Genomic DNA, 20,990 nt, shown 5'->3' with positions numbered 1-20,990 from the left:
TTTTGATTGTTCATTGTTAGTAAACAGAAATACTATTGATTTTTGTACATTGATCTTTTATCCTCCAACCTTGATAGACTTGGTTTTAGTAGCTTTTTTTTATTACTTTGGATTTTCAGCATAATCATGCCACCTATAAGTAAAAATAGCTTTTCTTCTTTCTTTTCAATTAGTGCCTTTTCTTATTCTTAACTTATTGCACTGACTAGAATCTCTACTACAGTGTTGAATAGAAATGGTTAAATAGAAATGGTGAATAGACATCCTAGCCAGTTCTTAGGCTTAAGGGGAAAGCATCCAAATATGATGTTAGCTATAGATTTTTGTTGTTGTTGATAAGCATCAAATTGGGGAAATTTTCTTGTATTTCTAGTTTGTGGAGAGTTGTTTGTTCATTTTTTTTTTTTTTAATTGAGAATGAGTGTTAGATACTGTCAAAGGCTTTTTTTTTTTTTTTTTAAGATCTTATTTATTTATTCGTGAGAGACAGAAAGGCAGAGACATAGGAAGAAGGAGAAACAGGTTCCTTCAGGGAGCCTGATGCAGGACTTGATTCCTGGACCCGGGATCATGCCCTGAGCCAAAGGTGGAAGCTCAACTGCTGAGCCACCCAGGCATCCTTGTTAATGCTTTTCCTGCATCTTTTCTTTTGGATGATTGTATGTTTTTTTTTTTTTTAATTTAGTTAGCATGCTGAATTACACTGGTTGATTTTTGAATGTTAAACCTGCCTTCTATCCCTTGGATAAACAAAGTTTATTGGATTTATAAGTTTATAGCTTTCATAAACTTTGGAAAAATTTTGGCCATTACTTCTTCAGATATCCTACCCCACCCCTGCCCAATCTCCTGTTCCTTGAGAACTCCCAGTCACTTGTATATTTGATTACTTGAAGCTATCCCACAGCTCATGCTCTGTTCTTTTTTTTTCCCCTTTCTTTCCATGTTTTGTTTTGGATAGTTTCTATTGCCATGTCTTCAAATTCACCAATCTTTTCTACCATAATGTCTAATCTGCTATGACTCCCATCCAGAAAATATTTATTTTAGCCATTTTCTGAAAGTTTAATTTGGGTCTCTAAAAATAGCCCTGATGTCTCTACATAACACATTTAGTAAACATAATGTTTAATCTTTATGTAGCTCCATAGAACTCTATTCTATAGAACATAGTTATAATAACATATAATATCTTTGTCTACTATTTCTAATATATGTATCAGTTTTGGGTCAACTTTGATTGATTTTTCTTAGGCAATCAAGAAGGAGAAAAAGGAGAAAAAAGAAAAAGAAGGATGTATTTTCCTTCTTTGAATGCATGCCAGTTTTTTTGCTCAGCGCCAGACATTGTGAATTTTATTTTGAGTGCAGAATATTTTTTGTATTCCTATAAATATTCTTGAATTTTATTCTGGACATAGTTATTTGGACATACTTCCTTTAAGATCTTTTTTCTTTTTTTAAGTTGTTAAGTTGGACCAAAGGCATGTTTAGTTGAGGACTAATTGTACACCTGTATACTTTTCAGTGCTCTACCCAGTGCCCCACAAATTAAGACATTTTTCACTATTGGCTTATGGGAATTGACACTTTTGTCTCTGGGTGAGCTCTGGCTGTTGTTCCTTCTGTGCTTTTTGATGATTCTTTCCCTGGCTTTGGATAGTTACCCAGGATGCATGCTCTGATTAGTACTCTACTGAATTCTTGAGGGAAACCCTCTGAATTTCTCTGTGCCCCCAATACTCTTCTCTGATAACTCTAATCACCTTGGTCAGATTTTGGCTCCATATCTTCAACTCAGGGATTCCACAAGGCTCCAGGTTAGTTCCATAGCACCAAACCAGAGCTCAAGGAGCAGAGAAGAGTGACATCTGGTTTGAAGCCAGGTTTTGGAGACATTTGGGTACTGCATGGAAGAATCAGGACTCAACACTATAAATACATTGAAACAGTATTTCAGGAAAATGTGGATGACTTGCCAGTCCTTATTGAATATGTTAAGGAATAAGTAGTGAATAAGAGATATTTAATTTTCCACTTTTGGCCTTTCTACCAACCCACAAATCATTGAGGAAGTTGCCCTTCATGACTCAGTATCCTCACCAGTAAGTGGATGATTCTTCATACCAATCAACTACTGATCCTGTCAATGGCCAAAGATAATTTCTTCAGGAAGACCCTTGAATAACCAAATGACAGCATGGCACAGTATAAAAAAGATTCAGTCCCTTTGCTTCCAACTGATTTTTCTATAGAGAAGAAAGAACAAGGAGCCATGCCTCCATTCTCAGATGTTCACCAAGGTGTGGGTTGAAGGAGAATTATGACTGATATGTAGTCAGTCTTGGGCTTTGCTTCTCAAAGTATAGTTCCCAAAGTAGCAGCACTGGCATCACTTGGGAATTTCTTAGAAATGAGACCATCAGTTTGTCAAGGTATACCATTAGAATCTGCACTGTGACAAAAACCCCAGGTGTTTCATGTCACATTAAAACTTGAGGAGCACCAGTACCTTAGTCAACAATAACATATTGTACACTTTAAATTTGTTGGGAGTGAATCTCATGTTAAGTCTTCTTTCCACAGTAAAATAAAATTTAAAAGTTTGAGCTCTGTTCTAAATGTGAATGGTGACACATGCCCTCTAGTGGCTGACTGCAAGTTTTTAAATGTTTTTTTCTTTTTAGGACCTTTGCACAGAACTGCCGAAACATTGAACATTTAAACCTCAATGGGTGCACCAAAATCACTGACAGGTAAGGAATGAGAATTAGTTTGGTAACTAATTGGCCACAGGAAGAGTGAGGGGAGAGAAACATGGTTGAAAATACCTTTAGTGTGTCTGCTCTTTTCCAGCACGTGTTATAGCCTTAGCAGATTCTGTTCCAAGCTGAAACATCTAGATCTGACCTCCTGTGTGTCCATTACAAACAGCTCCTTAAAGGGGATCAGGTAAGAGTACCTGTTGTCAGATGAAGCACTTAAGCCTATGAGTATCCTGGTGTGTCTAAAAACCGTTCTAATGATCCCATTGGAATAAGAAATAGGTGACTCAGGTCACAGAGGTTTTCTCTCCCCTTAATTTTTTTTTTTATTTACCAAACTCAAACTTGATAATACACTACCTGTAGGATAGATTGCACATGTATGGTCTTGTTTCTTATTCTTTCAGTGAGGGCTGCCGAAACCTGGAGTACCTGAATCTCTCTTGGTGTGACCAAATCACAAAGGATGGCATTGAGGCACTGGTGCGAGGTTGTCGAGGCCTAAAAGCTCTACTCCTAAGGGGCTGCACACAGGTACCGAGGGGTCTATTGAGGTGTGTTTATCTAACAGGAGGTGTGGGCACTTCATTAGAGAACTTGCTGTTGCATTTTTTTTTGATTCTTCACTATTCCCTCACCTGGTTCCATCCCTCTCTGTCCACTCAGTTAGAAGATGAAGCTCTGAAACACATTCAGAATTACTGCCATGAACTTGTGAGCCTCAACTTACAGTCCTGCTCAGTAAGTAACGTGCTTTACCTGGGAGCATCCTCCTGTCCCAAGCTCCCTGAGTCTGCTGTAGGCCCTCTTTGAAGTACCCAGGCAGGTGGGATGGTCGCCACACCCTTTTTTTTCTTATTCTGTGTCCTCATATGATCTGTTAGTTTGCCACAAGATGAAAGAATAACAGTCTAAACACAATGGCCAATACAAAGCCACTAACATTTTCCTCTAAAAATAATATAGATTGACATTGCGATTTATTTTAAGATATCAGGAATACTGTGAACTAGTCAGTAACCTGAACAAATTCATGGTAAGTTCTTAATGTCTTTTTTTTTTTAACTTATAAACTGGGGATAATGACACCTCTCATATCTCAGTGGATAAAATGAAATGATAGATGTGAAAATGCTTTGAAAAATAAAGCAAGAGCAAGATGCAATTTTCATTTTGGCATTAGCATGTGAAAAACACTTGTTCCATCCTCACGGCCATTGTCAGTGTTGATTCTTGAAGAGCGCTTACTACATTCTCCTGGGTTTCTCAAGGGGAGCATAAATTTTGAGAAATATAAAAGAAATTCCTTGCAGTTGGTATTCAGTAAATGAATCATTTAAGTCTTTAGAATCCTTGATGGTGGGAGATAGAACAGAAACTGTCTTCTGGACAAATAATGACTTTATGGGCACTGTGCAATATTAGGATCTTGCATTACATGTAGGAGGGAACTGGCAGATGGCTTAAAGTAGAATATAAGTGTGCAAGCCAGGGATGCCTGGGTAGCTCAGTCAGTTAAGCATCCAACTCTTTGTTTTGGCTCAGGTTGTGATGTTATGGGTCGTGATCTCACAGGTTGTAAGATTGGGCCTTCTGCAGGTCTGCTTTAAGATTCTCCCCCTCTAACCCTCCTTCCTCACACTCTCTCTCTGTCTTTAAAATGGATAAATAAATCTTTAAAAAAAATAAATATGCAAGTTATTTATCAATAATTTAGTGATTTATTTCATATGCTATTTTCTAAAACATTTGAGGAAATATTTATAAATATATACATATGTGGTTTATATGGTAGATACTTAAAACATTAATCTGTAGAAATTCAACCAAAAATTATTATATCACTTAACTAGGCAAATCTTTTTTTGTTTTGTTTTGTTTCTTAACTTTTTTTTTTTTAACTAGGCAAATCTTATGAGCTCTTTATTTAATCTGGTCTTTAACATAAGTTTATGAATTCTTCCTGAAAAAAAAAAATCAAATGAATGCTGGAGAGGGGAATGGAATTTTTAAATTTCATTCTTGGGAGGCACCTGGGTTGCTCAGTTGATTGAGCATCTGACTCTTGATTTCAGTTTAGGTCATGATCTTGGGCTCTTGAGATTGAATCCCATGTTCAGCTCCACATTCAGTAGAGAGTCTGCTTGAAGATTCTCTTTCACCCTTCCCTTTGCCTGTCCCCCTGCTTGCGCACACATACACTCTCTCTAAAATAAAGAAATCTTTTTAAAAAATGTCATTCTCTATTGGTAATGCTAGAATATTTTAAAGCTGTACAGAGGTAACCAATACATGTCAACTCTGTACTTCATTTTATTTTATTTAAACTGTTAGGATAAAATGCTAGTATTTGGCAACTTAACAGATCAGCAGTAGATTCCATTTTTTGCTGCTCTCATTTCAGTATTGTTGGTGCCTTCTGATGTTCTTTCCTATTTTGGCTTTCCCTAGCGCATTACAGATGAAGGTGTGGTGCAGATATGCAGGGGCTGCCATCGGCTTCAGGCCCTCTGCCTTTCTGGCTGCAGTAACCTCACAGACGCCTCTCTCACAGCCCTGGCTTTGAACTGCCCGAGACTTCAGTGAGTGCACCATGCTTTTGCTTTGTAGCTCAGAGCTTGGCAGGACTGACCAGGAAGTCTTCCTGCAGGAAGGGAAAGGTTTGCCAGCAGGTGGATAGGTAGTGATGGAGGTGGCAGTGGGATTGTGTTATTGCTGGCTTTTGCTAGATGGGTTGGGGTGGAACAATATGTAATCCAGGTTATTTACGGGTATACAGGAGGGTACCAAACTGTCCACCATCAGGGAACCTGAACTGTAATTTCTTGGTGGACTTTACACATGTGCCCACTTGATTTGCTTCATCCTGTTATAACTTTGACATCAGAGTGATCTGATAGTGTCAGAATGACAACCTTACATCCAAATGTCACCAGATTCTCCCCTACACCAGATGCTAAATGGACAGAAGGGGGTAGGGGATCACAGTAACCTTATTTATCACCTTCCCCAGGAGAAAGAAGTTCTGTTGTAACAGATAAATATTGATTTTCTCCAGTAATATTATGAATATTAAAACTTTAATAATGGCAACAAAGTAATAATCATAATTAACATCAGTTGAACTCATTTATATTCCAGGCTCTGTGTTGGGCACTTTTATAAGCATTATCTCAGTTAATCCTGACCACATCTATAGGAGATATGCACTATTATTCTCACTTGTTTTGCAGAGGAGAGATTGGGACTCAAAGAAAATCACATAATGTATCTTGGGCCATATGATGAGTAGGAAGTAAAAGTAGTGTTTGAGACTTAACCCCTGTACAAGAGGCTGAAAAAAGATACTTATTAAAAAAAAAAGATACTTATTTTGTTGTTTACTCATCAGTGAAACTGATCCATTTCTCATGCTTACACCAGTTTTATATCTTTTAAGGATTGTCTCTTGGTGTCTTTTGCCCATTTTTCTTACTATTGCATTAGGGACAATTCTAGACAATTTTGATATTTCTGAATTGTAGAAGGAATATGGGTGATCAAAACTGGTCAGAAATGTGGTTAAAATTACTGCTACAAGGGCATATTTAACTTTAAAATGTTATTTATTACTCCATCCCCATTAAGCATGGGCATTGAGAATTAACTCATGTTTTTCACTTGCTGCAAATTTTTAAAGTTTCTATTAGGGTAACTGGGAATTTCACTAAATGCAGTTTATATATCAAGATAACTTTGTTGAGTAAAAGTTCATTTTAATTGTGTTTAAAAAACAAATATTGGAGTAATATTTAAAAGCAATAGCAGCAGCAATGTCCTGATATTATGGTAAGATTCCTGGGTTCACTATCTGAATTTGAGCTGGAACCTTGGGACTTAAGGCAGGCCACATTTCTCCCTAAGCCTGCTTCCCCTCATCTATCCAGTGGGACAGTATTTGCATTTACCAGTCCTCAGGGCTGTTCCAGAAGCAAACATGTGTCAGAGAGCAGAATAAACTCAATTGTGTGCATCTTAAAATATGTGTTTCTATTGTTAATCAGTCACTACCTTTTCCTCCCATGCACCCTATATCCCAGGATTTTGGAGGCTGCCCGATGTTCCCATTTGACTGATGCAGGCTTTACACTTTTAGCTCGGGTAAGCCAGAGGTTTCAAAAAACAGAACCAAACTATAATTTACCTCCCCCATTTCAAAATAACTTGCTGTGGTTTGGAATGTGCAAAAATGTGTGTACCTTCAGAAAGGACAGATATGAAGTAGAGTGCTCAGGGTACATTTTCACATTTTCCCCAAAAAGGGAAAGTGGTCCTCTAGGGGGTTCTGGAGCAGGTCTAGAGCACTCTCACTTGGTCAGGTGGGACCACAATGAGAGAAACTTCTTCCCTGGCAGGACATGCCCTTCCTCATACAAACCCTGATGCAGCCTGTCAGTAGCTTCCCCTAACTGAATTGTGCTGTGCCTCTGCTCCTTCCACATCACCCTTTAGACACTAACCATCATGGGGGTCTCTCTGGCCTGTTGCTGGGAACCCATGGGGATGGTGATATACTCTTCCTCCTACCCTAACCCTCACCTGTCCACACTGTGCTTGAGCACTCTACCCCATGCCTTCCCAAGCCTATTCTATGGCTAAATTTAGAGGAGGATACCCATGAGCCACTGGGAAGGTGGAAGGCCCTACCTTTCCAGATGAGAAAAGGAAATGAAGCCCAGGGTGGCCACATTCCCATTTTCAAAGTGAATGTGATTCAAAAGGCACCTTCTCAGAAGTGCTGGCTCACTGGGTCACACTCCTTAATGGAAGAGAACAAGGATTCGGGGCCAGTACTCAGATAGGGCAAGTCACCAGTGTTGCCCTGACCACTGACCACATGGTGGGGGATGTCTTACGGACTTTTCCAGAATTGCCATGACCTGGAGAAGATGGATCTTGAAGAATGCATCCTGGTAAGTACCCACCTGACAAGCCCTGCAGGGCTGCCCCTCAGTCCTGAGAGACAAACAGGCACAGCCAGAGACCCCAGCTGGCTGTTGTCTGAACCCTCCTCACCCCAGTGTGTGGGTTAGGAATTGGGAACCCATGAGGGCCATGGCAGTGGGATGCATGAACTTTGGGCTATTCTTAGCCACCAGAGCTACAGTTGAGAAGTCAGGGTGGCTCCATTTTTTGCCAAACATTAAAAAAATATGTATTTCACAGAATTGAAGGGAGAAATAGGTTTGCAAGTACAGTGATGAGGTGACTACAGAGGAGAATCCTGGGTGACTCCCTCTTTGTCCTCTGTCCTTGGGTCACCAGAGGAGAGACTAAAACACAGCTTTGTGTCTATAGAAATTGAAATTGTTGGTGAAGAGAGGAGCTCCCAGCCTGAGTGTACTTGAGATGAGTTTTTAATTCTGTTTTACACCTTTTGATTCTCATGTTCAGGAGAAACCAAAATTAGGTATTAAGTTCTGGTGTGGAAGCCACACTGACACAGCATGTTTCTCTCCAGATAACCGACAGCACACTCATCCAGCTCTCCGTTCACTGTCCTAAACTGCAAGCCTTGGTGAGTCTGAGTTTTTGGTGACATTATTCACCTTTTAGAGATGAAAGAACTCTCCCACCACAGCAAGAATCTGTTTGGTTTTCCTTTCTGTAAAGGTATCATCATTCTTGGTTTCAAAGGTCTGCTAGTTGGGCTAATTTGGGAGGTAGGTTATCTAAATGTTACTGCTTTCATTTTAGGATGTGAACCTGTTGTAGAAACCCATGTCCTTACCACTCCATTCATGTTCATTATCTCAGGGAGAGTGAAACTTAGCATGTTACAATGATAAAATCGAGACAAAAGATTGAGGCCATCCTTGTGTCATATTTCATTCCATACCTGCTTATATCTATCTATGGGGGAAGAAGAATTAAAATATATTAAAAGCTCCTGGGGTGCCTGGGTGGCTCGGTGGGTTAAGCATCTCCTCAGTTCATGACCCAGGGTCCTGAGATCGAGACCTACATTAGGCTCCCTGCTCAGTGTGGAGCCTGGAGGAAGGATGGAATCCCCACCCTTTGGGCAAGCCCACATGAACTGTGCTACTATGCCCACTAGATATATTGTCTCATTTTATTCCATCCACAGCCCTGTGATGTACGACTCTGGACATCTCCATTTTATCAGTGAAGACCCTGAGGCTCAGAGCAATTAAACTTGCCCAAAATCACACAACGGTTTGGAGGCCCCAGGTTTTTTGGCCTCCATGGGCTCTGGTCTTTCTGCTGCCCTGAGACACACAACAGACTTTTTCTTAAGCTGGCTTTCTCTGTTGTCTTGAATCTTGCTCTCTCTGTGGGAGCCAGAATTTTATAACACCATTAAAGCTCCATTTGGCTTTGGGGTACTGACCCCACCAATTTTCCTAATTTGTACATTTCCTCTGGATACTTTCTGTCTTAGGCACAAGTACAACTGGGCCCTGGACAGCTCTGGGACATTTTTTTGTTAAGAGTTTGGAGTCAGATTTCAGAGATTAGTCAGGAACCTACCTGTATCCAAACTCTCTGACTAGGAGCACCTGGGTGTTTCCTTGGTTGAGCATTGGACAGTTTGTTTTTGCTGAGGTCATGGTCTCATGGGTTGTGGGATCAAGCCCTGAGGTGGTCTCCACACTCAGCAGGGAGTCTGTTTGGGGTTTCTGTCCCTCTGCCCCTCCCCACAACTTGCGTATGTGCCTGCTCACTCTTTCTTCTCTCAATAAATAAATAAATAAATAAATAAATAAATAAATAAATAAAAAAAGAAGAAAAGACTTGTTTTAAAAAATAAATCTTCAAACTCTCTAAATTGTTTCCCTCTACTATTTTGTAGTACTGTCTTTACTCCCAAATTAGTTCAGATACAGTTTTATAATTGACAGAACCTGTACTGAAGATACTCTCCCTTTATCCTCACCACCCTTTGCCCCTTGACCCCCAACCTTTCAGAGATGGGAAATTTAGGAGCCCTGGTACTTTATTATTCCCTTTAACCCCTCCTCTCTGCTGCTCAAAGGCTCTCTCTGCCCTACCCTGAGATAGCCTAGACTCAGACTCCCAGCTCTTCATCAGCATTTACAAGAAATCTTGAATCCGGATGGAGGGGCCCCAGGAGGAGTTGCACTGAGCCAACAGGGCCTCCCACTAGCTCTCTGCCTCCTGCCCTGCTGCTATCTCCTCAGTAGTGCAGGCTCCACTGGTAACTTGTCAGGGAACATCTAACAATATAGGGTGTTTTCCCCAGCAGGGATACTGGTGACTGAAAATCTTCTCCATCATGTCCCTTGTACTTATACAAGCTACTTCTAGAAACAGAACTTAGAATGAAAGATAAGTATAATAAAGCCAAAATGCCAAGATAAGAGCCCAAAATAAAAACCAGAAAGAATTATTAGCAGAAAAAACAGGGAAACAATGACAGTTGGAATCTAAACTTAGCTTTGAAGATGTCTAAGAGCCAAGACAAAAAGGAAATGAGCCAGATTACATCTATTCCACCCCCATCTCATTACTATCACCTCCAGACTCTCACAAGCCAGGCACTATTCTCGGCACTGGGGAATAAAAAGACAGTTCAATAGGAGAGGCCAACTTTATCCTCATTCTGAAATTTCAGAGAAGTGGTCTGGATCCTTGTTTCAGGGGTACTGTACTCCAGGAGCACTAGGCACTCTAATGATGGACAGTAATAGCAATGCTTCTCAACCCTCAGGTCAAGCTGAGGGCAGGTTAGAGTGCAGGTTTTGTTGTAAGTACATGTCTACTGCAGCAGGTCTGACAGAGCAGATGTGCAGTAGCTTGCATATGATGGCAGCTCTTGGAGGATGTAGGATGGCAGGCCATGAGTGTGTCAGGTGATGCCTGCACATCTCTCCTCTATAGGCCTCATGCTGAGCCAGGCGGCAGCCCAGGAGCAGCCCATTCCCCATCACAAGGCAGCTCACCTTATTATGGGAGGCTCAGAGAGTATTGCCTCTGACAGAGCCACAAACAGGCTACTCTGGGGTTCCCAGCAGGGACTCCTACCCCAGCCTACAGAGATCAGAAGAGGCAACTATAGTTGGGGGAAGGACTCTGTAGATTCAGAATTGCAAAGTATGGCTTTTATATTTTACTAGAGATCTGCAAGCATATAGGAATGAGGGAAGTGACCACCAGGCCAAAGCCAGGTGATCACTGCACCTCAGTTCCCAACACTGCAGTTTCCGAGGTTGTCCTTCAGACAAGAGGCAATTGTGTACACACACTGCCCTGTCTAGGAGTCACTCGGTGATCCCCAAGGGAAGTGAGGCCTTGTACACACACTTTAACAAAATGCAGATGGCTATTTGAAAAGGAAAACTAATCATGTTTATTTGAAAAGTCATTAGATATTTTCAAACAAGGGGAATTCCAGATTCAAAAGAACACAGAGTAGGACCTGGAAGGATCTATAGTGTCATGAAATTTGATAAGAGGATGTTAAGGATCCTTTCTCATACACTAGTTTTTAACTTGTAGGATGTGTCATCAGCAAGTTCTGTTGATTTTGAAACTTGCTTTGTTTTCTGATTTCCTTTTCAATATCAGAGACAGTTTTGGGGAGCTTTTAAAAATCTTATTATGCAACTCATTTGTCCTAGAAGCTATCCAAGAAGAATTTTAGGAATTTATTATATTAAAGAATAAGGAATATAGCCAAAAAGGAAATCCCCATTACTGTCTTCAATGCTATAGAGTTTTATCTTTCATCCTGATTTATCGAAGCTCAGTGATGTTGCATAGGAGGCCAAGGCCATCAGGTGTCTAGTGAGTCACTGTCCTTTCAGAATGACAAGTATACAAGTTACTCAACTGGTGGAAAGCTGCTCTTGATGATATGAAACAATCTTGTTATCAAACCACTACTCAACTGGGACACAAGAGGGAAAATAGGGGTAACAAGACTTGGTAACATTTAGATAACTGTTTCATCCATTTTAAAATGAGACATTGAACACTTTGGAAAATAACAACGTGAAATAGAATGTGTGTTGTTTATGTCTCAGTGTCACACCCCACGGTCTGACCAGCATCTCTTGTCTTTCCCAGTCACTCTTTGTGTCACCCAGCTGCAACCAAAATTGAATCTAAATGGGTCCCTTTAAGCCTACCATCTTATCATTGTCAATTCCCATTTGATGTCCCTTTCTCCTCCCCACTCAGCCTAAATTGTGTGGTCAATTATTTTTTTTTAAAATAGATTTACTTACTTACTTACTTACTTACTTACTTACTTACTTACTTATTTATTTATTTATTTATTTATTTATTTATTTATGATAGACATAGAGAGAGAGAGAGTGGCAGAGACAAAGGAGGAGGGAGAAGCAGGCTCCATGCCGGGAGCCCAACATGGGACTCGATCCCAGGACTCCAGGATCGTGCCCTGGGCCAAAGGCAGGCACTAAACTGCTGAGCCACCCAGGGATCCCCTGTGTGGTCAATTATTAACTCATTTCCTTGATCCTCAAGATTCACCTTCTTTTTTTTTTTTTTTTAATGAGCTAGATTTTTAAAATTTATTTATTTATTCATGATAGACATAGAGAGAGAGGCAGGAGACACAGGCAGAGGAAAAGCAGGCTCCATGCAGGGAGCCCGACATGGGACTCAATCCTGGGACTCCAGGATCGCGCCCTGGGCCAAAGGCAGGCACCAAACCACTGAGCCACCCAGGGATCCCCAAGATTCACCGTCTTCACTTAGCTGTCATTCTGTTTAACTCTCAGCTGCTGAGCCAGTCTTGAAGCGGTAGCAAGAGTACGGTAGAGAAGGGCTTACAAGCCTTTTTTATGGAGAAAACAGCACATATTCTTAGATTGACAGAAGCCATGTCTGGGTTTCAGAGTGAGGAAGGAGAGGAGATGAGGCTGAATAGGAAGCAGGACCAGAGCGTCATGGCCCCCACTAAAGAGGGTAGACCTGTTCCAATCAACTGTCTCTGTGAGGCCTACCAGGCTGACAGTGAGAAGCTGAGATAGGGGCTCACAGTCTGAAGGCCAGTGTTCTGTGGCATACCTAAAAGTAACCTGGCCCATATTTTGCTCCCAAACTGGAGACCCTGGTTTATTCATTTCTTCTAATTGTCTCAAGTTAGAATGTTGAGATTCACCAAACTCATTAGACCATTCCTAAAACTTTATAAGTAGAACAACTCCATGCACACATGGAAACCCACAAATCCTGAACAAGGTATTGGGACTTAAACCTCATATCCAGTTCAGAGTAGCCTCCTATGGCTCAGACTTTTCTTATCCTCACTAACATTTTATCCTCTGATTTGAGTGCAAATTTATAATTACTGTATCTTCTGGAAGACTTGACATTTTTATCATTATTAAATGTTATTGATTGATTAAAATCTTATCATTGATTAAATCTTTGTCCTGAAGTCTACTTTATCTGATATTAAGATCATTCTTTTTATGCTTATTTTTGCAGGACATATCATTTTCTTTCAATTAATCTATGTTTTTGTATATAAAGGCTGTCTTGCTTTTATCCAGTCTGATAAATTCTCTTTTAATCAAAATGTTTAGACATTTATATTTAGTGTAATATTGATGCAGTTGGGTATTTTCTCCCTTTTGCTTTCTATTCTCTGCTCCTCCTTTCCCATCTTCTTTTTGGATTAACTAAATATTTGTTTTAATTGCATTTTAAATTGTCTGTTGGCTTTTTAGTCATATCTCTAGCCTTGATTTTTTTTAGTAGTTGCACTATTAGCCAAGGAAGCTTTCCTCAGTAGTAATTTTAGAGGTAGTCTAGGATTGTGATTTAGACTATCAATTCCCGGAAGACAGAGTCAGGATCTTTCCTCTTTCTTCTACCAACAGCATCTTGCACAAGGCTTAGCCAGGAGAAGCCACTTCCAATCCTCTTTTGGAACAAAGTAGGATGTGAACAAGCCAGCCCAAATCTGAGCGAGTCAGGCACAGAAACTGTTATGTGAGTAATGATCCCTACAACTGTGGTGCTCAGGTCCCAAGGAGTGCAGCCCTTTTCTGGAGACTGCCAGCAGTTCCCTGGCCATGCTAGGATCTTACATGAGAAGCTGCTTTTTTGGCTGAAGGAGCAGGTGAGGAGTTTCTGCAATCAGGAATCCTAAACTCCCCAAGTTCTCCTTACCTATGGTATCAAGCAACCTTGTCAAGGCAGCCTGACCAGCTCCTTCAGTTTCACATCACCAAACTCAGAGAGAAAAGGGGGAGGAAAAGAGTTCTTATTGTTGGAACAGATCTCAGGGGAAGATTCTGGGCCCTGGGGAAGAGGAGAATATCCAGATTTCTCAGGTCATGGCCTATCCTAATTTTAACAGACAAGTGGCTTGAATTTTTTAATTTCTTATTAACATTTCAGTTCAAATTCCATTAAGTCCCTGGGTTTTGGTAGGGAGCAATGCCCAAGATGTGGGATATACACACATACACACGCACTCACACAAACATACTTCTGAATCATAGGACACTCCCTAGCAGCCTAGTAGAAGTGGAAGAAAAGGGGTGAGAACAAACAAGTCTGAGTACTATCATGTCATCCTCCTATATCTGCTGTAAGCGAACTTCCTTAGCTTAAAAAATAGCAATAAGTCCTTCCCTGTCAATAATCACTCTAAATGTAAATGGATTAAATTCCCCAATCAAAAGACATTGAGGTGCTAAATGGATAAAAAACCATGACCCAACTATATGACTAGATCTAAAACAATCTAACTTTACACTTCTAGAGCTATAAAGGAAAAAACAAACCAAGCCCAAAGTTAACAGAAAGGAATAAATAACAAAAATTAAAGCAGATATAAATTTTAAAATAGAAAATAGAGGAGTGTCTGGGTGGCTCAGTTGGTTAAGCGTCTGCCTTCAGCTCAGGCCATGATCTCAGGGTCCTGGGATGGAGCCCCGAGTCAGGCTCCCTGCTCAGCAGGGAGTCTGCTTCTCTCTCTGCCCCTCCAGCAGCTCATGCTCTCCTCCCTCTCTCAAATAAATAAATAAAATATTTTTAAAAAGAAGACAATGCCATCTTTAACATATATATACCAAATAACAGAGTTGCAAATTATGTGAAGCAAAAACTGTTAGAACCGGAAAATCCACAGTAATAGTTGGACACATTAGTATTCTACTCTCAACAATTGATGGAACAACCAGACAGAAAATCAGCAAGTATATAAAACTTAAAACCACTATGAGAATGCAGCCACACTAGAAAACAACACCCCAAGGGAAATTTTTTAACAGTTAAACTAAATGAAAAAAGCTAGAACATATCAAAATAGGGCACTTGGGTGGCTCAGGAGGTTAAGCATCTACCTTCAGCTCAGGTCATGATCCCAGGGCCCTGGGATTGAGTCCCACATTGGGCTCCCTGCTCAGCAGGGAGCCTGCTTCGCCCTCTGCCACCTGCTCTCCTTGCTTATGCTCTCTCTATATATCAAATAAATAAAATTAATTAATTAATTAATTAAAATCTTTTTAAAAAATTAAAATATGTTGGATGCAGTAAAGCAGTGCTAAAAGGGAAATTTGTGGCATTAAATGATTACATAAAAATAAGGAATGTCTTGGGGTGTCTTTTTGGCTCAGTCAGTAAAGCACCTGAGTTCAAGCTTAATGAGCACTCATGATGGGTGTAGACAGTACTTAAATAAAATAAATAAACTTTAAAACAAATAAGGAAAGTCTCAATAATCTTAAACTCTGACCTAGATGAAACCAGAAAAAAGCAAAATAAGGAAAAGAAAGAATAAACTAAAAATAATAGTAGAAATCAATAAATAAAAAGTAAAAAACAATAGAAAAAAGTCAGCAAAACAAAAAGCTGGTTCTTTGAAACAGACCTCTAGCAAGACTGATGAAGAGATGATATTACCACACAATGAGAATGAAACAGAAGTGCTATGGTCTGTATGTGTCCCCCCCAAATTCATATGTTGAATCTTACCCCCCAACAGGGATGGTCTTAGGATCTTGGGGAGGTGATTAGGCTAAGAGCTCATTCACGGATGAGCTAAATGCTCTTCTAAAAGAGCCTCCAGATGGATCCCTCACTGCGTCCACCACTTGAGGAGTATACAGCCAGAAGACACTGGCTGTGAACTGGGAAGGGGCTTGTCTCCAGCCACCACATCAGATCTGCCTGCACTGTCATCGGAGATTTCCTGTCTCCAAACTGTGAGGGAGAAATTTCTGGGGTTTATACGCCTGTCTGTAGCATTTTGTTACAGCAGCACAAACAGACTGAGACCCGGGCCATCACTACAGGCCCTGAAGACCTTACAGGATGATGAGGGAGTATTAGAAACACCTCCACAGAAATCAGTTTGACCACTTCCCCTAGTACATTGAAAAGGCAAAGCAAGACAGTTCATTCATTTTAAGAGGTCATTTCAATAGCCTTGTAGGTACTAAAGTAATTGAATTCATAATTTTTAAACTGTCAAAAAAGAAATATCCCAGTCCAGATGATCTCACTGAAGAATCCTACCAAACACTGAAGTCAATTCTAAAGAGTTTCTTCCAGAAAATAAATGACAGAATAGTTCACAACCCATTTCGAGGCCAGTAATACCTGATATAAAAGCCAGGCAATAGGGGCACCTGGGTGGCGCAGGCGGTTAAGTATCCGACTCTTGGTTTCCGCTCAGGTCCTGATCTCAGGGTCATGAGATCAACCCCCCTGTTGGGCTCCACACTCAGCAGAGTCTGCCTAAGATTGTCTCTTTCTCTCCCTCTGCACCCCCATTCCGTGTTTGCTTTCTCTCTCTCTAAAATAAATAAATCTTAAAAAAAAAAAAAAACAGGCAATAGTAGTACCAAGAGACAAAACTATAGACTAGTATCCCTCATAAACATAGAAGTAAATGCCCTTAAAATATTAGCAAATAGAATTCAGCAATATAAAAAATAATTACCCTGAGCATGCAGGGTTTTTTTCCAGGGACACAAGTCTAGTTTAATATTTGAAAATGGATCAGTATAATCCACCATGTTAACGGGCTGGGTAGAAGAAAAATTAGTGATCACAGCAATTAATGCAAAAAAAAAAAGCATTTGATAAAATTCAGAAGAAAAAAATTAAAGCTTTTTTTTTTTTTTTTTTAAGATTTAATTTATTTACTTAGAGAGAGAGAATGAAGCAGGCTCCATGCTGGGAGCCCGACGTGGGACTCAATCCTGGGTCTCCAGGATCACACCCTGGGCTGAAGGTGGCGCTAAACTGCTGAGCCACCTGGGCTGCCCAAAGCTTTTTAAGTGCCAAAAATACAAGAGAAAAATCCCACTCATCTAAAATCTCCCAGTTACCCTGTTTCCCAACCTGCACCGTCAGGGATAGTGTCTGTGGCTAATGTCTCTTTCTTCTGGAGAAATTCTATGTGAGATTGAGAGATTTTCTCCCCTACTCTCCCTCCTTCTAGCAAAAGACACCTGCTGTTTTGCATTTAAAAGTAGTTACACAGGGGGATCCCTGGGTGGCGCAGCGGTTTGGCGCCTGCCTTTGGCCCAGGGCACGATCCTGGAGACCCGGGATCGGATCCCACGTCGGGCTCCCGGTGCATGGAGCCTCTCCCTCTGCCTCTCTCTCTCTCTCTCTCTCTCTCTCTCTCTGTGACTATCATAAATAAATAAAAATTAAAAAAAAAAAAAGTAGTTACACAGGGATCCCTGGGTGGCTCAGCAGTTTAGTGCCTGCCTTGGGCCCAGAGCATGATCCTGGGGTCCTGGGATCAAGTTCTGCATCAGGCTCCCTGCATGGAGCCTGCTTTTCCCTCTGCCTGTCTCTGCCTCTCTCTCTGTGTCTATCATGAATGAATAAATAAAATATAAAAAATAGATAAATAGTAGTAGTAGTAGTAATGGTAGTTACACTTCTTGCTCTGCATATTCACCCCTACCACCCCTGGCTGCTACTGCTTTCTCAGGAATGATAGGATAAGCTGTTCACTTGCAGAATATGACACTCCCAATTAGCCTGTGAATAGATAATGCCTATCAGTGGTAAACTTGTTTTTCTAGAATATTCCTTCCTCTTAACACACCTACCATAAACAGTCTTAAATCTGCAGGATACTGTGGGTGGACGAGATAAGGCAGGGCAGGGGGAGAGGCTTATTAAGGCTACCCTGAGCTTACTATAATGGGCACATCCCAACTTCTTTGAACCTCAGTTTCCTCATCTGTAAAGTGGAGAGCTCTGCAGGGATGCTCTGAAGCATAAAGGAAATAATGTATAAACAGTGAGTGGCCTAACCCAGATGGCTTTGACCGTTGGCCCATTATTAGCATAAACTAAAAGGCCCCTCTGCTGAGTAAACTGTGTTGGCAGATTTTCCATTGACCCTGGGGAACATGTCAAGAGCCCCTCTGATTATCCTTAAATTAAACCAGTTTTTAAATTATATAAATACTTGGCACGCCTGGGTGTCTCAATCAGTTAAGTGTCTGCCTTCTGCTCAAGTCATGGTCCTGGGGTCCTGGGATGGGGCCACAGGCTCTCTGCTTGGTGGGGAGCTTGCTTCTACCTCATCGTCTCCCTCTGCCTGCTGCTCTGCCTGCTTATGCTCTCTCTCTCTGTCATATAAATAATACATAAAATCTTTAAAAATAAAATTTAAATTATATAAATACATGCATATGCCAGTATAGAAGCTTTTAAATTAATATGAGAGCATCTATCCCTTTGGTCCCAGATGCAACCATTAACTTTTTGATTCCTCAGTTCCCCTGTATTAAAACAACAAAGTTGTTATATCTTATATATCTTATATCATCTTGAACTTCTTCTAATCTGCATGGTGTATATGTGTGCCTATCCATATATGTGTATATGTAAATAATACGTATACATACACACTTTGTTTCTGGTTGTACTTTATTAGAAATAATCAAATTCTATTTCTTTTTAAAATTTTTTAGTTAATTTCTTTTCAAATTCTATTTTTTAAAAAGATCTATTTATTTGAGAGAGTGAGAAAGAGAGAGGGAGGGAACTGCAGAGGGAGAGGGAGCGAGATTCCCAGGCAGATTCCATACTGAGCACAGAGCCTGACATGGACTGGATCTCACAACCCTGAGATCATGACCTTAGCTGAAACCAACAGCTGGACACCCAACCAACTGTGCCACCCAGGTGCCCCTAATTCTATTTCTTGATTTAAACAGCTTCCTGGGGATCCCTGGGTGGCGCAGCGCTTTGGCGCCTGCCTTTGGCCCAGGGCGCGATCCTGGAGATCCAGGATCGAATCCCACGTCAGGCTCCCGGTGCATGGAGCCTGCTTCTCCCTCTGCCTGTGTCTCTGCCTCTCTCTCTCTCACTGTGTGCCTATCATGAATAAATAAAAATTAAAAAATAAAAAAAATAAAAAAAAATAAACAGCTTCCTGAAAAGCTTTCTGGCTTTATCCATAAATCAGTTCTAAAGCTAAAAGCAAGTGAACAGGAGTAATCGATCATATAAATACTGTTTCACATAGATCATATGGCATGTTTGGATTCAGGAGAAAGGAAGTATTTCCCATGTTGCTCAAAGAAGAGCTCAAAGAGGAAGTGTTCAAGCATCAAGGTCCGACAGAATTTCTCTCATTCTATGTTCCCTTCCCTCTAATTTGTACTCAGCTGCCTATTTCTTGTATCCAGTATCAGTCTTTCTTGACTTTTTTTTTCACTTTGCAAAAATACCTCACACCACAAGTAAGTGGATACTTACTTGTCTCCTCCACCAGAACTCATCACGTCCAAACTGGCAGGCATTTCCTTGCCTTAAAGATTACAGTAGTCTTCTATTTGCTCGACTGTATATCCTCATTTACATCCTGAATAATCTGGCAGTCGGGATGACTTATCTTTTTTTCTTTTTTAAAAAATTAATTATTTTTAAGTAACTTCTACACCCAATGTGGGGCTCAAATTCATGACCAAGGGTCACATGCTCTTCTCACTGAGCCAGCCAGGCACTCCAGGGTGGTTAATCTTTTCAATTTTAATTTTTTACTAAAAACATACATGCAAGAAAGAGCACTCAGTATAGGTGTATATATCAATGCATTTGCATAAGTTGAATGATGAAGAATCAACATTACTGGACTCCAGACAGCCCTTCTGTTGCTCCCTTCTGGTCACTAATACCTCCCCCCCAACCACCTACCACCAAGGGGAGTGACTTCCACCCCAACCCTAGATTAGTTTTGCCCTTGTTTTGTACTTTATTATCTAACTGTATGATGTAAACTGTATGATGGAATTCCATTCCATATGAATGGAATTATCATATCTACTCTTCTGTGTCTGGATTCTTCACTATTATATTTGTGAAATATATCCATATTCTTGCATATAAGTGAACAATGTTCATTCTCATCATTGTGTAGAATGGGCACACTATGGTTTAATTATCCTTGCTAGTATTGATCATTTAAGTAGTTTCCAGTTTGAGGGTATTAGAACCAGTATTATTCTGTCTTATGGTGAACACATATATGCATTCCAGTCAGAAATATCCAAATCCTTCTGCAATGCAGGAGAGTTCCAGTTGCTCCACATCCTCACCAATGACAGATTTTCCATCTTTTTCATTTTAGCCATTCTGGTGGGTATGTAAAAATACATGATGGTCTCTTTGAAAAATAAATTATCACATTCTCCTTAAAACTTTTCCAAAAAACCTTAGAATCAAAGTAAAACTTCTTTACATGGCCTGCACAGCTGTGATCTGGCTCCCAGCTCTACAATTCCATTCATCTAGATACTTCTTTCTTCCCATGTGCAGTACTTGCCATTCTTCTGCTGCCTGCAGTGTCACACACAACACACTCTTCACACACTTCTTCCTTCTTGGCTCCTAGTCCCTCAATTATCAATTGATAGGATAGGTTGTGCTTACTGCCCTCAGTTAGGGACAGGTGGGCAGCAGGGTGCTGGAAGAAAAGTCAACTGTTGGATATTAGATTACAGTGTGGACTAAAACACTAATATTGTAGATTATTCGCTATTCTGGTGATCAAGGAATGGAATCAAAGCCCACTCCTGTCTTAGCATGGCAACCAGTAAGCTGCTGTGTCATTTTTATTAAATTATTATTAATTTGTTCATTTATCATTAAAGACACTTTTAACATTAAAAAAAATATTGCAGGGGAAATTTCAGTTTACTCCATTCAGTGCAGTTTGATAGCCCACTTCTCCACTTGAGG

The 20,990-nt window shown here is 40.4% G+C and overlaps 1 protein-coding gene across 7 annotated transcripts in view; it reads left to right on the top strand.

The window, feature by feature from the left end:
- The window catches only part of FBXL2 (F-box and leucine rich repeat protein 2), a 109,571-nt gene that overhangs the window by 76,856 nt on the left and 11,725 nt on the right, over positions 1–20,990 (top strand). For 6 of the 7 annotated variants that reach the window (XM_038570320.1, XM_038570319.1, XM_038570318.1 and 3 more), the window contains 8 exons: positions 2,688–2,756; positions 2,857–2,952; positions 3,173–3,299; positions 3,432–3,506; positions 5,217–5,347; positions 6,845–6,905; positions 7,673–7,717; positions 8,266–8,322. In XM_038570320.1, the coding sequence (XP_038426248.1) occupies positions 2,688–2,756; positions 2,857–2,952; positions 3,173–3,299; positions 3,432–3,506; positions 5,217–5,347; positions 6,845–6,905; positions 7,673–7,717; positions 8,266–8,322 (661 nt within the window). Of the gene's footprint in view, positions 1–2,687; positions 2,757–2,837; positions 2,953–3,172; positions 3,300–3,431; positions 3,507–5,216; positions 5,348–6,844; positions 6,906–7,672; positions 7,718–8,265; positions 8,323–20,990 lie in introns of all 7 variants that reach the window. The other variant, XM_038570321.1, reaches the window with a different exon arrangement.

This window comes from Canis lupus, chromosome 23 (genome assembly GCF_011100685.1).
Source record: "Canis lupus familiaris isolate Mischka breed German Shepherd chromosome 23, alternate assembly UU_Cfam_GSD_1.0, whole genome shotgun sequence".
In the NCBI taxonomy this organism is placed as follows: domain Eukaryota; kingdom Metazoa; phylum Chordata; class Mammalia; order Carnivora; family Canidae; genus Canis; species Canis lupus.
The sequence above is the reverse complement of the archived record's forward strand: the minus strand, read 5'-3'. Positions and strand labels throughout refer to the sequence as shown.